We start from the raw sequence: 15,968 nt of genomic DNA, 5'->3' as shown, positions 1-15,968 counted from the left end.
CATTCTCCCAAGTGGGTTTCAGGATGATTGTGTATTAGTTATTAATACACAATGTTTTCATTAAAAGGATGAGTAATAACATGCTACATCACAGGGTTCAAAGTAGTAGTAAATTCTTCTATATACAAAAAACTCAAGTTAGTAAATATATCTAATACCCCTGCATCCTATTTTCCACACAACCACTCTGTGAGGTATGATGGGCTAAGAGTGACTAGCCCAAAGTTGCCCAGTTGGCTTTCATGCCTAAGGGAGGACTGTAACCTATTGGGAGTGGGAGAGGACACCTGTTTTGTTAGGTTTACATTCTCTCAGGAATAATCTGCTTGAAGCCATATACTAACCCAGAGTTAGTTCTTTAACTATCATGTTTTTCACTGAACTAACAGCAAATGAATCTCTCTTGCCATAATTCTGAACTGTCTGCTTTCAAACTTAAAAAAAAAACATTAGGCAGAAGGATGCATGTTATCCAACAGTAAAAAAGTGTGAAATGAATATGAAAAGTATAAAGCATAAAGATTCCAATTCACACCTTATCTCAGTCAGAGACTCAGAAGTTATAAAAGTAACTTTTCAGCATACCCACTTTAGTAATATGAGGATAACACAGAGATCTTACAGAAGCGCAAGTTTCTTAAGTTCTGGAATGCCTTTACTTGGGTTCCAGCCTTTAAGAACTGTTATCAAATGATCCTATTTAGTGGAGTTTGCCTTTGTAGAATAAGATAGTACTTACTGTACTATCCCATAAGATCACCCTCAAAAATGAGAAAAGGTGTAATGTGCTTCAGCTCTCTCTGTATCATTTATGTAGCCATGTTTTCCTCTAATTATACAATATGAAATTATAACTCTGCAATTGCAATGCCTAGTTGCATTCTGAAACACTTTTATATAAGGATAAAATTCAACTATTTGTCAGAAGTGGTGCAAATTTTAGGGTTCTGATAATATGGAATGATGAAAACTAGCAGGTTTGTTTTGTCGTAAGGACATTTTGACACAACATAAAAAACCCAGCACAAGGCTTTGTACCTGTCTTCTGACATGATGCTGTGGGAATGTTACCATAATGCAAAGGCATTAATTAGCATGATGGAAACAAGCATAGCCTGTTCAATCTCCATTTCGGTGATAAAGCTTTGGAAGCACAACCATTTGGTTTTAGGTTGACAACAGACTGTCTGTCTGAATATGGATCACTATTAATCCAAGATTAATTGCAATCATACCTTAAGATAAAGAACAAACCATTTTTGATGGTTGAAAGGGGATGTGTTTCTTTTTTTAAAAAAAAGCAGGACTACATCCATAATGAAGAAAGGGCCATGCTATACATGTGGGTTCCCTCCCTAAAAACTTTGTACATGTTAAGAGTTTATCCTTGTATTTTTATGTATTTTTAAGTTTTAGAATGATAAAATTGTGATGAATTAAAATTGTGATGAGCAACCACAGTGGGGTGAACAGGGAATGCAAGACGTATAAAAAGGAAGGGGTAAAAGAACAGCATTGAATCCTGGAAATTCTTTAGGTTAAAATAGTTACACCTAAGTAATGTTTTGTGTTGTGAGCCGCCCCGAGTCTTTGGAGAGGGGCGGCATACAAATCTAATTAATAATAATAATAATAATAATAATAATAATAACAACAACAACAACAACAACAACAACAACAAGTAAGGAGAATGCAAGCACTGTGTCAGGAAGCTTAAGATATAATATTAACTAATGATAGTAATTAGAATCCAGCTATACATTCTGCTACTGACCTCACTAATTGTTTGTTTCTTTGATTGTTTCTTCATTGCTTATTTGACCCCTATGACAATCATTAAGTGTTGCACCACATGATTCTTGACAAATGTATCTTTTTATTTTATGTACACTGGGAGCATATGTACCAAGACAAATTCCTTGTGTGTCCAATCGCACTTGGCCAATAAAGAATTCTATTCTATTCTATTCTAATTATAAAGGCTAAATTATGAATGAATTTTGAAAAGAAAATTAAGTCAGGAATTGACAATACAGATCTCCTTAATGTGCTATTACCGGACAATAAAAATGGCCCAAGCTTTCCAGATTTAACATGAGATACCCAGGAGACTTCGCAGAAGTTTCACAAAATATACTGATTTTGACTGATTTTTTAAAATGTCACATTGATATTTTTTTGAAACCCGCATTGCTACTTCCTGGCAATGATTAGGTAAAAAGACCTCTGACCCCAATATAGCTCAATCCTTGCTGTTAAATTGAGCCTATTAAATAATGACCCCCCCCCTCACTTCATAAGTTATTATCTTTGGCGTGCAGTATTTGGCAACCCAGACAAAAGCCTGAAGAAATTTCCTTGCCTTCTCTCTTCCTCTTCTTCTGACTCCCTGTCAGATTCCTCTTCTTGTTTTACTCTCTTTTCCTTTTGCTTTGGTGTAGTCTTTCTGTTTGCAAGTGCTATATCATTTTCAATCTTCTCTGAATTGCTGGAAATCTCTTCTACGTCTTTGTTCTCCTTATTGCTGTCTTTTAGCTTATCTTGTATTTTATCATCTTCACCTTCTTTTTTAACAAGAGACGCATCACGGATAGGTCTTCTTCGTCCCTGTGTAAGGAAAGAAATGAAATGTCATCCCGCTTAAGATGCATTGTTGCTTTCCAGGAAGCATGATTCCTTAACAGTGTTTTTTTTTTCTTAATTAATGGCTTCCTGAAGAATTCTATGCTTCTATGTTTCTATGAATTAATGGACAACCGGAATAGTTCTCAACAGAAGAGAGTTAACATTTGTTTTAGAAATATAACATATAAATTCTGCTGCTGCACAGAATACAGACAAGAACATAAGAAATTATACAGTGGCTAATCACATACAGCTCTAATGTGACAGGCTTGATTTATGACTTAGGGTGTTTTACGATTGTTACATTTTTAAAATAAATCATCCTGGATTTACTACAGTAAACGAACCAAGCTATAAAGTTGGTATGCAAGTCGACCTTTTTCAAAATGAACCAATATTTGTCATTTTTTCAATGCTCCATAATTTGATACTTGAGCAACTGCTGAAGATCGCAGATAGGAATAACTGGGTCATATTAATTGAAGTAGCAGGAAATACAGGTGTAATGTGAAATGCACTTGCTCATGCCACTTGCTATGAAACTCTTTTCTCTATAAATTCAGTAGCAACTGAAATTGTGAACCTGAATAATTGATTTATTAAGACAATATTACATATTATGTATTATTTCATAATACCCTGATAAAGTTAATACAATAACTCGGATGACAGATTTCATCTTAGAAAGGATATACCTCCAGCATGAAAACAAGGGGGTAATACTTTTTCTCACGATGGGAAATGCCCAGGTACAGGTAGTTACTGACTTACGACAGCAACTGGAACTGGAATTTTTGTCACTAAGAGATGCAGTTATAAAGGGCAAGCACATTGCTTAGTGACAGCAATCCTAGTTTGCTGTTAACTGAATCCTGCAGGCTTTAGGAGAGGCAACTTTCTGTAAACAAATTGGTTGAATTTGTTTAGCCATCCTGAGAATTTATTATGGAAACACTGGAAATAAAACTACATTTGAAAAGGTTGGACACGTTCACATTATTAAAGAACAGACAACGCAGCCAGTAGGAGGAGAATGAGAAGCCGGTGGAAGGATATGTGTTTTCAACTAAATTACAAAAGTCATTGCTTATTTAATAACAACTCTTTACAGTGCAATTGCATACCCGTTGAGACCTCTGCTCCAGTTCTTCTTTTTCACTTTCACTGCTACAGTTGTTTTCTTCCATCTCATTCTGAACCTCTACAGGAGACATTTCAGGCTCTTCTTTTACCTTTTCCTCCATTTCTTCTTCTTTTTTCTCTACTATAATTATTTTTGGTTCATTGTGGTGGATGGTTCGGAACTGAATGTTTGCAGAACGGCAGTATTCTTCAAAACCATAAAGATACCTACAGGTTTTTAAATATATATTCATTATGGGTTATTCTTAAAAATAATTCCAATCAAACTTAGAAGAGTACACAGGGACGGTATAACCTTTTTGAAATCCCCACCAACTCCTACAAAAGTAACTAATTAAAAAGTGGGCTACTAACACTAACACTTCAAGTTACCATCCCCTCCTTTCCAATTTCTGAGTTACAAGAATATTTTTAGTAGGATACATGAGACTTGCAGGCACTTCACTTGTTATTAACTCTATTTGTTGATTAGGTTACTGTCTTTTGATTTTTTCTGAAACTTTAATTTCTTTAGAGAAAGTAAACAGTCTACAAGTGGGCTTGGCTAAAAGGAGAGAAAAAGTACGAATAATAAAATGTTCTTGCACAAAGGAGTTATTGTTAGTGAGATGCCATCATTAGCGGCTATCCCAGTCCTCTCTGCTTCTTACATTCCTTTGAATCCAGACTTTTCATCATTTGACAAAGAGTTGCTCAAATAAAAGTTTGATAAAATATACTCAATTCTTGTTCCCCAACCAGTTCATGTGCAAATACAAATTAAGAAAGAAATAACTTACTTTCTATACGCAGTTTTCACATTGTAAGAAGCAGCTGAATTCAAAATAGGAATGCCAAGGTCCATATAAATTTGTTTCCATACAGCTCCACTCTCAATCTTGGAAGAAAGAATGGATGAAAATAAAACATGTTAGCATGTTGCTACTTTGAAATTAAATTGCAGGAACTCAGGATAAATTTAAGAAAAGTTATGCTTACATTGTCACACCCACCCTGCTGATATACCAGTCTGAAAAGCTTGAAGAGGTTCAGATCCTTATAGCCCAGAACAGGTGGTTTATTGATAGAAGTTCCTAATTAATGAAAACATGAGGACAGAATATTATGATGCAAATGTTTTACACTTAAGCATACAACAATGCATTTCAACTTGTCTGATACTTGCAGAATCATGATTAGTACAGTACATAAAAATTCATGTGTAATTTCTTTTGGTGAAACAGATCATTTTAAATGTATTTTTAGAGATAGCAATATACTTCTTAAATGGCATTATTACAAATACTAGAAATTACAACATGGATTTAAGGGGACATCGACATAGATGCTACCCCCAATATAGATAGTCCTGGACTTACAACTGTTTAACAACATTTTGAAGTAACAGTGGCTTTGCAAAGTGTGACTTATGATCCATCTTTGAAGTTATGAGCATTGTATCATTCAGCAGCCAGCACCATCACAATTTGGGTGATTGGCAACTGATTTTCATTTATGATAGTTGTAACAATTTATGGTCACATGATAGCAATTTGCTAACTTCCCAGCTAGCTTTAAATAAGTAAACTCAATTGGGAAAGCCAGATTTATTTAATTAACAGCACTATTCATTTAATGACCATGGTAAAAAATGGTCATAAAATTGGGTCTGGTCACATGACTTGCTTAATGCCTGAAATTCTAGCCCAATTGTGGTCATAAGTCAAGTACTCCAGGATCTCTTTTTTTTTGTGGGTGAAATATTTTAAAAATATACAGTAAAAAGACTAAAGCTTCAATGACCCATACATTCTAGAGAAATAATAACTGCAATATAAAAGTAATAAGAAATGAATAAATAGTATTTCTTCATTATATTAACCACTGCCATATACATATTTTAAAAGTTGGTGGAATATACGGTAATGCTTATTGGAACTTCAAGACTTAAAATCTTATCAATGGAAAATATAGCATTTTGATATTTACTGGTCAGTGAAAAGGCCAACTAAAAAATTCAGAATAGCCAAACCTATCTAAAGATCGTTTCCTGCTCAAGAACATATAGTACTAGGAAATTACTCCACATTTTGTTATCTATAACAACTTATGTAACCATATGTCACTGGTAGGCATTTTTTTCAGATGGCCAGTTAGTGCAATTAATACTGGAATTAAATACCAAAAATGATTACAACCATATCTCAATTTGGAGTGGAATTACTTTTGTTGATAAACTTGAATCAAATCTATTTTAAAGGTTACGATTCAAAGCAGTTCCTAGAGGAGCTGACAGGCTGCAATCTACAGATAAGCAAATTAAAATATACTACCTCTGTCTTCCATAAACTTGTAAAGCTGCTGGAGGAAATTGTCCCTCTCTTCAGGATCAAGCTCTTCCTCAGGCTTTTAAAAATAAAAAGACACATTGTAATACATATGTGAATAACAAATTTTGTATCTGTAATCAAAAGTAAAACTGACAAGAAGGATCAAAATTATTCATAAAAACCCCAGTTAAGTTGGTATGGCACAAATGGCCCCAGCCAGCTACTAATCCTTAGCTTGAAGAAACCTTAAAACTGGATTGTTTCAAAGAGCACATAGCCCCAAAAAATTAAGCCACCTAAAACTAGATGTTAAACTAACATTCAACATTCTAGAGTTACTGAGCATATATCCATAACATTTTTATTAATTCATCTTTCTCTAGGTGTTCCAATAATTTCCTCTTGTTATTTAATGTCCTATTTTTTGCTAATATTTACCATTTTCCAAAGTATATTGGCTGTAAAATAGCCAATTCCATTAAAATGTGGCAGACATAAAATTCTATTGCAATGTATTTTCAAAAAGCATTTTTGAATCTCCTCTTATTGTACTTTCATCAGCCCTTCCTTTGAAATGGCTCAATGAGGCATAAAATTTCTCTTTGCTCACTCTCTAAACCCATATAATATGTGGTCTGATTAGCTAACTAGATAGGAATAAATGGGACCTTACTCTAATTAGGGGAGATGAAGTGACTTAACTCTAGTTCAAATTTGGCTATCTAGCAACCATATATGCTATCACAGCAAGACGTTTAAACTCTTTGAAAATTCCTTCTAGAACACTTACAATAGCTGAATTTGTCTACTTTTCTTAAGTAATTTTCTTATCTAACCCTAGCTCAGTGGTTCCCATACTTCCTTTAATGCAGATCACTTCATCAACACAAAAAGCTTCTGAGGAACAATACATGAAACAATGCATTGCAGGGGTTGGCAGGTTAGTGCCTTGAAGCCATGTAGCACATGTAACTCTACAGATGGCCTCCATAGGACCTAATATTAAATAAAATTAACATTTTAATTAGATGGATGAAATTGTACTATTTTGCAAAATGTTAAGATGTTGGTGTTCCTGCTTGAAATTATTGCAAGGTATCCTATGTTCCTGCTTTTCTAAAAAGAAAACAGTGGTGCCTGCATTATGAATCAAGTGCAATATTCTTATAGCAAAGCTGTTATTTCCAAACACAGATTGGGAATCAACGCCTTATCAAAAATCCCAAAACTGGTTTTTAAAGTAGTATTTCACTCCTATAGTGTCCCTATCCTAAAATTCTGCATGTGATTTTTGTAATCTATAAACAAAAATGAACTTAAGCTTAATTTGTGCTTCTATGTTCCTGTAAATATACAGTATTATGAAAATCAATACTGAGTTGAGTTGCAGTAGACATTTTGTTCAATATATCTGATAAACCTCAGTGGCTTCATACAAATTTCTTGAATTTCATGTCTGCTAGTGCATGATGGCTGGTGCAAAAATTAGGCAGGCATGAAGTTTAGGAAATGTGTATAACGCCACTGAGGTTTATCAGATATATTGAGTAAAATGTCTTCTACAGCTCAAATCAATACTGTATTGATTTTTATTTGTTAAAATTATACCTTTGAGATTAATGTAAATTTGTCAAAATTTTAAGGATCACTAGGGTAACCTTATACAAGCAACACCAGAGAACTAAATTCCTAGACTTTCAGTTGCTTTTGGTAAAATCAGTGTATGTGAAGTTCTGAATGTGTGCCCATTGGTAATTTGATTCTTTTCATTCAAGAGGAAACTGAACAAAGACAGGCAAGACAAATGTGATTTGAAGCTTCAAGTGTTTAAAGCTTCAATTCTCTGTATTTCTCCAGTAAGGTATCTTGCAGAAAACAGCCTTATCCTTAAACCTGTTTATTTGGAAATAACTGTATACAAACTTGATGTTTCTGGTAAGAAAATAAAATAGGTAAAGAGCTAAAATATTTAAACTATGGTATTGCATGAAAACCTCTAGACGAGAGCAGTCTAAACTTAAGTTTACAAATAATAAAATATATAAAAGCAATGGAGAAGCATAGATTTTTGTTTCAAATATTAAATGTACAAAATTGTCAAAATACAACAAATAGGCTTCTAGGATACTAGATCACAATTAGGATGACACTCATATGTCCTCAACATGCTTGTAAAGTTATCACTGTTTCAATTAACTTGGTATGATAGTAAGATAGATTTTTAAAGAATCAGACAAGATAATACAGGTGAAGTAAATGTTTAGTTCTTTCTTTGAATTATCTATGTTTATATACTCTTTAACAACCAGCTGTATTCAATTTTAGTAGCACTCTTCAGGTACTGTTTTAAATCAATGAAGGAATTGTTTATTTTTAAAATTGCAGATTAGAATGCAGTGGGATTAACAAAGGAAATAACCATTAAAGGTTTACGGTAGTCTAATTTTTGTTTGTTTCTTATGCAAAATAAAACAAGAACTTCTTACACATACAAGCCTTTCTATATTATGAAGGAATTTGAGCAACTGAGTAATTACATTTCTTCATAACTATTTTAAATGAAACATTTGTTTAGGTTATGGAATACGGTTACAGTTAATATGCATTTAAATTCGGACAGATTATAAAGGAAAGATTGTAAAATAACACATTTTGCCTCCCTGTAAAAAGAAAACGTAAGAATTGCTGAAACATTGCAGAATATTATTTGCCAGTAGAGGATACCAGATATTGTGAGATTCCATACACAATTTTGGTTTTTGTATGAAAGAACACATTTATAATAACTAAATTTTTATATCGGTAAGTATGCTTCATGAAAAATGTTCATAATACTATAATAATATTCATTTTAGAAGTCACTATGCTATACATGCAATTATATGTTACAATGTTCTGGAAAAGTTATAATTTAGATTTTATCTCTTAAGAAAAATGCAGAATTACTTTTGTTAATAAAATATTATTGAATTGCTGGATAGATTTGAACATGTTCAATGCAGAAAAAATCTCATCCAATGTACATGCAACCACCTTTCTGCAAGGACACAAGAGTCAAATGGATATTGCAATTTTGGGCTGCAGTACATGTACATTCTAGAACACACAGGGCAGTGAAAATAATGTTCAATCAAATGGAGATGAAAACTCTTGATTTTTTTTTTTACATTTAACAAGGTTTTAAGGAACTACAAAGCATAATTCTTAGTTAGCTTTGTGTGCTTGGTTAACATGCCTTATGTAGTAACAAAACTAAACAGTTTTAGTAGCAATCCCTTAAAAACAATTACTGTAGATGAAATAGCCTGAACAATATTTTATGTTCCATTAAGTGTTTTATTAAATTCAAAACATGTTGAAAATCAGCCATTAAAAATTAAAATTAATAATATATTGCCCAGAATAAGATTCCTAATAAACTATTGTACCTAATGAGAAATGAGCCTCTAAGTAATCTGAAAGGGGGAAGGGGTATTTTTTGCTCTACAGAAAAAGTGTTTTAACTATTAGAATAAAAGCATTTTAAATTTTAAACTAAATAACATAGACACATTCTGATTCAATATGAAGTCCAAAAGAGCTGTTTTAAAAAGAAAAGTGCCTAATGCTATTTTACAGAGACAAACTTGTTTTATATTTCAAGCAGAATTCTAGTTATTCAAACCTGAAACAAACTACTCAATCTCTGAAGAGATGAGTTGTTTTTAGTTAAAAGAGATTCATAATAGCTTTCAAAACTAATAAAATTTCAAGATGAATGCTTTCAATTGTGACTAAAAAGCAATACATTAATTAAAGCTTCTCCAAATTCACATACTGTACAGTGTTTGAATAATGACAAAAAAGAGAAGAAGCCCTTTTGGTTTAAGTTAAAGTATCCTAATGCACAAAAGTTGCAGAATATTTGGTTTTAAAATACAGGGACAACTTTGGGATCCTTGTTATGTACAGCTTTTGCAAATCACATCAGACAAGAGATATGCAACTATTAGATGTGTTATATTCTATATAGGCATATGTCTGGATAATTTAGTGATCATTTCCTCAATTTTACATAATACTCTATTAAATATATATTTTAAAGACTATTAGTTTTCAATAGAAAATAGCTTGTGTTTCCACAAGGAAGTCCCAAGTTCAAATTCCTAATCAGGTGATTACACTGAAAAGTAATGGGAAGGAGGCTGCTGTTATAGAACCTCTATTTATTTCAAGAGGACTGGGGTCTTAAATAAACAATACTGTAATGAGTAAAGCAATAATTGCTGGATTGGACCTAAATCTTTTTTTTAAACAATTGATCCACTATTCCTGGGACAACTGCATTGTCCAAAAGTGCAATATAATTATCTGACAAAAAAAAATGTATAGGGTCTTCTTCAAATGATGTAATGGTTTAATAAAGAACTATATCCTTTTAAATGTGAAACAGATTATTTTTTTAAAATTAAGCTATAGAAGTCACAAGATCTCTAGTGGTACTGCACTTTGCTTATTAAAAAAATAAAAACAATTTTGACTATTCCTGTCAGATGTGGAAAACAAGAATGGAGATATAAGAACAGTGAACGTGTTAAAAAAAATTAAATTATAAATTCAAGCATTCAGTATGTTGATTTTTCTGCTGACAGCATATAATTGTGCCACTGTTTCCACACCTATATTCATCTTTTTTGAAGAAATAATCTCCACTGCTCCATGAAATAATAAACTCCGCAATTTTTCTAGTCATCCATTTTTTCTTCACTTTACCTTCCGATAATTGCCAAATAGTTTATTTGACTTCAAATTAAGTCTGGAAAATATCTACAGGAATGCCATTTTTATTCTCCCCCCCCCCCCAACAAAGCTCCTCTCCTCCCCCTTCTCTTTTGTTTGAAAAGCTAAAGCTCTTTGGAACGAAATAACAAGCTTCAAGCAACAACGTTTAGATTTTTACAGACTAGACTTCTATTCACTTACCTAAAACAGCAGGACATTTACAAATGCTAGCACTAAAAGCCAGTGCAGTCTGCAACAGTTCACACCCAGCAAAATGTGGCCTATTAACTGTGTATAACAACATGAGGGAGGGGGAGGGGAAAGGGTGAGATTCCACATTCCACAAACGATCAAGCTCTACACTTTGTTCAGTATTAGCATGTTTGCGTGCAAAGTGACTCCATTTTGTTAAAAGCCCTTATTTTATGGCACACTAAAAGCTGTAACAAGATTCCAATTGCCGTTTTTTGCAAAGGAAAGAAAATACATGCATCACGGAAAGCCCGGAGGAGAAAAAAAAAGACCAGGAACTTACAAAAAAAATCTAAGCCCAACCCTCCTTCTTCCAGGCCCGTATCCACAGCACGCTCAATAAGTTACAGCCTGAATCCACAAACAGTCCTTACCCAGGTGCTGCATTTTCTCTCAAAATGTAAAATGGTTACATTTGCTCTTCTACCTAAATCAGCTCACCGTGCCTCAATGCACTTCAGCCTAACTTGCAAATATTTGCAGTTCCTCCTTTTGTTGCACTGAATCCAATGTTATGCAGCATTGCTTACATTCTCTTCCATGGTTAAAAAAAAATATCAGACATTACATGAAAGGAAAAGAAAGAGACAGCCCATTTCAAAGCATCTGGTAAGCCTCCCCGGGCAGTCTGCCAAGCCTCTGCTAAATCTTCCCCTTTTCTGAGCATGCTCACTTGCAACCAACAGTGCATTTCCATGGCAACCCGGTAGGCAGCCTCTAACCATGAACAGCCATTCTGTTTTCAGCCTTATTAAGACCACAGACTTCCAGGGGGAAGTGAAAGGGAAACAAGACTGCACTTTAACTCTTCCAAGTTCCTCTCCTTTTCTATATTCAATAGATTTATTTGTTTGTTTGTCAAAACATGTACAAGGTAATAGGTATGGTATAAACCAGTGTTTCCCAACCTTGGCAACTTGAAGATATTTGGACTTCAACTCCCAGAATTCCCCAGGCAGCATTTGCATTTGGTATAAACAAACAAAAGCAAGTTTTAGATGCACAAACTCAGAACGTTCCTGGTTTTTGGTCACCCTAGGCTTTTTTTTCTTCTTCCAGTCTTGGCTAGTGTTTAAAACCAATCTAAAAGTATGCAAACTGCAAAACTTTGGTAAACAAAGTGAACAAAAAATCGTTGCTTTGTAAAAATATGTACAGACGAGGTATATTTTATCATTAAGTTTCTGAAAAAACAGCATTGGCTTTTCTCAATCACATGAAGTTTAAGATGTGTGGATTTCAACTTCCAGAAACGCACCAGCAACATGCTGCCAAGGAAATTCTGGGAGTTGAAGTCCACAAGTCTTAAAAGTTTATTCCGACAGGGAGTCATTGCTCACAGTCGCTCATGCCCTCATCACCTCGAGGTTCGACTACTGTAATGCTCTCTACATGGGGCTACCTTTGAAAAGTGTTCGGAAACTTCAGATCGTGCAGAATGTGGCCACGAGAGCTATTGTGGGGTTACCTAGGTTCACCCCCGTCTCTCCAACAGTCCGTGGCTTGCACTGGCTGCTGATCAGTTTCCGGTCACAATTCAAAGTGTTGATAATGACCTATAAAACCCTACATGGCATCAGACCAGAATACCTACGGGACCGCCTTCTGCCGCATGAATCCCAGCGGCCGATAAGGTCCCACAGAGTTGGCCTTCTCCTGGTCCCATCGACTAAATAATGTCGTCTGGCGGGCCCCAGGGGAAGAGCCTTCTCTGTGGCGGCCCCAGCCCTCTGGAATCAGCTCCCCGCAAAGATCAGAATTGCCCCCACCCTCCTTGTCTTTGATAAATTGCTTAAGACCCACTATATCGCCAGGCATGGGGGAATAGAGACATCTCCCCAAGGCTTATATAGTTTTATGTATGGTATGCTTGTGTTGTATGGTTTTAATTGACGGGGTTTTAGATGTACTTTCTTTTAAATATTAGATTTGTTACATTGCACATTGTTATTATTATATGCGGAGAGGGGCAACAAATCTAACAAATTATTATTATTATTATTATTATTATTATTATCGTTGTTGTTGTTGTTGTTGTTGTTATAACTTATTGAGGTTGAGAACCACTGCTCTAATTCCTTCACTTAGAAGAGCAAGAACTGAAAAGTAAAAGGCATACATACAGCTTCCCTATATGCATTACAAAACTGAAGAAGGATGTAGAGAGCAGATTTTCCAAATACCCCCAGGATGGGTTGCAACAGCTATTTACATAATTCTTCACCCTCACCCTAGAAGTTCCAGTCTCCAAACGTATCTACACAAGAATAGGTAAGATATATGGTGTAAAGAAGGAAAGGGAATACAATAATGTTCACCTACAACATGCTTTCAAATATCATGGGAGGGATTATTTTGGGGGTAGGGGATGACATACTAGAAATAATCATAGAAATAATAAGGTTTTCTAACTATCAGAGAAATTGAAAGTCATTTTAAAATTGGGCTTTAAAAGCTTCTCACAAGCCCTATCACTCTGCCAGAAATGGTAGGAGATTAAGTTTTACCAGTAGTGATCAGAGCTCCCACTTTAAAATCTGGATTCACAAGATGTAAGAAGGTGTCACAGCAGTTCTCCTTTTTAAATCAAAAATTCATTCTGCAGTCATGGTCATAGAAAATAAAATCTGTTTTCTGAATACTAAATATTAATATGAAAGCAAGAAATTTGATCTCATCTTTCATATGAAGGTGCTGAAGATAAGACATAAGTTCTCACAGGCATTATAGCCAAATGAGTTTTGAATTAGAATGATCAATGCAGGGGCGAGGGTTTTTATGAAAAAAATGTACTATGTATCCTATTTATGTAGCATACTTTATATTACCTTTAGGAAGTAATGATGCTATTTTATTCTAAAAAACCATATATACTTAATACACAGAATATTAACATGGTGAACATATTCAGATCATATACATGACGTATCATGTAAGAATTTACCGGTATGTAGTTTAGATAGCAATTTAGCAATTTATTGATCCACCCCACTAGCTAGTATGTTAGCAAACATGGCTAATAAACTACAGATATACTCATATAAGGTATATTTAACTGGTTTTTCAAATATATTTGAGCGAATTTCTTAAATAATCATATGGTTTTCCAGATAATGTAGATTGTACAGTACTATATACAAAATTTGTGATGGTGTTGTTGTTAATCAATAATGGGAGTTCTTGGTTTCTTCCTATAGTACGTAGTTCTACATTTCTATGAAAGCAGACATGGAAGAATAAGCCTTGATCCTTTGTGGTAACCAATTTCAAGTTTCAGACAACACCCTGAGTTACAACACAAAAACCCATCAGTGACCAACTGTCCAGGGAAAAAAAGTAGCCAGGTTACCATATATCCATTTAACTATTTCCAGCTCCCTGCTGTAGAAGATATGACAATGTGACTTTGGAACAAATGATATTTACAGTCATATTTACACTATACTGTATAACTTATTACAGTCTTCATACTATAGCTTCTTCATCTATTACAATGAATAAATTCCCTTCAGAGGACTCTGACTTTTGACCTTTAAAAAAGTAAACTCTCCTCTTCTCTAAAGTCAGGTCCTACAGCTTCTAATTTCATTAGCTTGCTCATGCAGTTTTCCTACAACTAAAGCAGTACTGGCACCTTCTGGGATGTTTTAAAAAACAATGAGATAATATTATACTATAATACTAATATTAAGAATTATTTTAGCCTAAACCTACTTGGCATTCAAATCCTGGCAAGATCAGTCAGTACCCATTCTACTTTTCATTCTACTGTATATTGAAGAATCCAGCAATGAAAAATATTAAACAGGTTAAAAGTCTAGAGAAAACAAAAGAATTATACTTCTTCACCAAGATATCATGTATAAAAATTATGGTCCATTTTTCTTTAATAAGAAAAGCTGGAAAAATCCAAGGAAAATTATTTAAAACGTAGAAAGCCAGAATCATAAATATAAAACGAAAAAAGATGTAGGAGAATATACATATCATGAAGTTCAATTCTTGACTCCTGAAAATGTATCAAGATAAATCACATGGTTTTGCCTGTGAGGCCTTAAAAGCTGAAAAATTACATAGTCAAAATATAAAAATTAGTAAATACAGAACGTACTCAGATAAAAGAAGTGTATTGTAGGAAAGATATTGAATACATTAATGAAATTAAGAAAAAGATATTGAACACCCTGCCTTGCTGTCTCACAAAACGCCCCCAAATAAAGTTCAGATTTAATTATTGTAAGATTCATTTTAGTTCATCTTTTCACTCTGGATACACAATTTTAAAATATGTTTAAATTTTATCACAGTCAGAAACCTTATGATGTACAATATGAGCCCTGCATATATTTCAAGTATTTATTTATTATTTATTTATTTATTTATTATTTAGATTTGTATGCCACCCCTCTCCGAAGACTCGGGGCGGCTCACAACAGAGTTTTAAAGCTATTTCAGATTTTAAAAAGTTATTTTAAAATGCTACATCTTTACAATACTGCAAAAGGCAGGACAATCTTGCCTATACTGTACTGCAAAGCCAAGGGTCAAATTATTTGATAGATATGCCACAAGAACCAGAAGGCTACATATTCTAGGTCCCATGTATTTAGGTCTTGTGCGACCATTCTTTAATGCAGTATTTACCCTATGGAACAGCAACTCCCGGGGAATCCAAATAGCTCTTATCCTGTTGGCTTTCATTAAAGCTCTGGCTATTCTTTCAGAGTTTGGGGCCAGGAAGTTAAGTGAGCGTTGTTGGATGATTTGTTTGGTTCCAGTATTTGGACTATGGAGTTGCTGATGTTTTCTGAGCTTGCAAATGTTTCATTACCCAACTTGTTCATCAGTGCACTGCTTAATTAAGATTTAAGATTTAAT

At 34.0% G+C, this 15,968-nt stretch overlaps 1 protein-coding gene across 6 annotated transcripts in view; it reads right to left on the bottom strand.

Moving 5' to 3' along the window:
- The window catches only part of ARID4A (AT-rich interaction domain 4A), a 60,961-nt gene that overhangs the window by 18,446 nt on the left and 26,547 nt on the right, over nucleotides 1-15,968 (bottom strand). For all 6 annotated transcript variants that reach the window (XM_070750079.1, XM_070750071.1, XM_070750113.1 and 3 more), the window contains 5 exons: nucleotides 6,081-6,153; nucleotides 4,747-4,841; nucleotides 4,548-4,645; nucleotides 3,750-3,975; nucleotides 2,363-2,607 (listed from right to left, as the gene is read on the bottom strand). In XM_070750079.1, coding sequence (XP_070606180.1) covers nucleotides 2,363-2,607; nucleotides 3,750-3,975; nucleotides 4,548-4,645; nucleotides 4,747-4,841; nucleotides 6,081-6,153 — 737 coding nt within the window. The remainder of the gene's footprint in view (nucleotides 1-2,362; nucleotides 2,608-3,749; nucleotides 3,976-4,547; nucleotides 4,646-4,746; nucleotides 4,842-6,080; nucleotides 6,154-15,968) is intronic.

Source organism: Erythrolamprus reginae, chromosome 1, assembly GCF_031021105.1.
Source record: "Erythrolamprus reginae isolate rEryReg1 chromosome 1, rEryReg1.hap1, whole genome shotgun sequence".
NCBI lineage: Eukaryota > Metazoa > Chordata > Lepidosauria > Squamata > Dipsadidae > Erythrolamprus > Erythrolamprus reginae.
The sequence above is the reverse complement of the archived record's forward strand: the minus strand, read 5'-3'. Positions and strand labels throughout refer to the sequence as shown.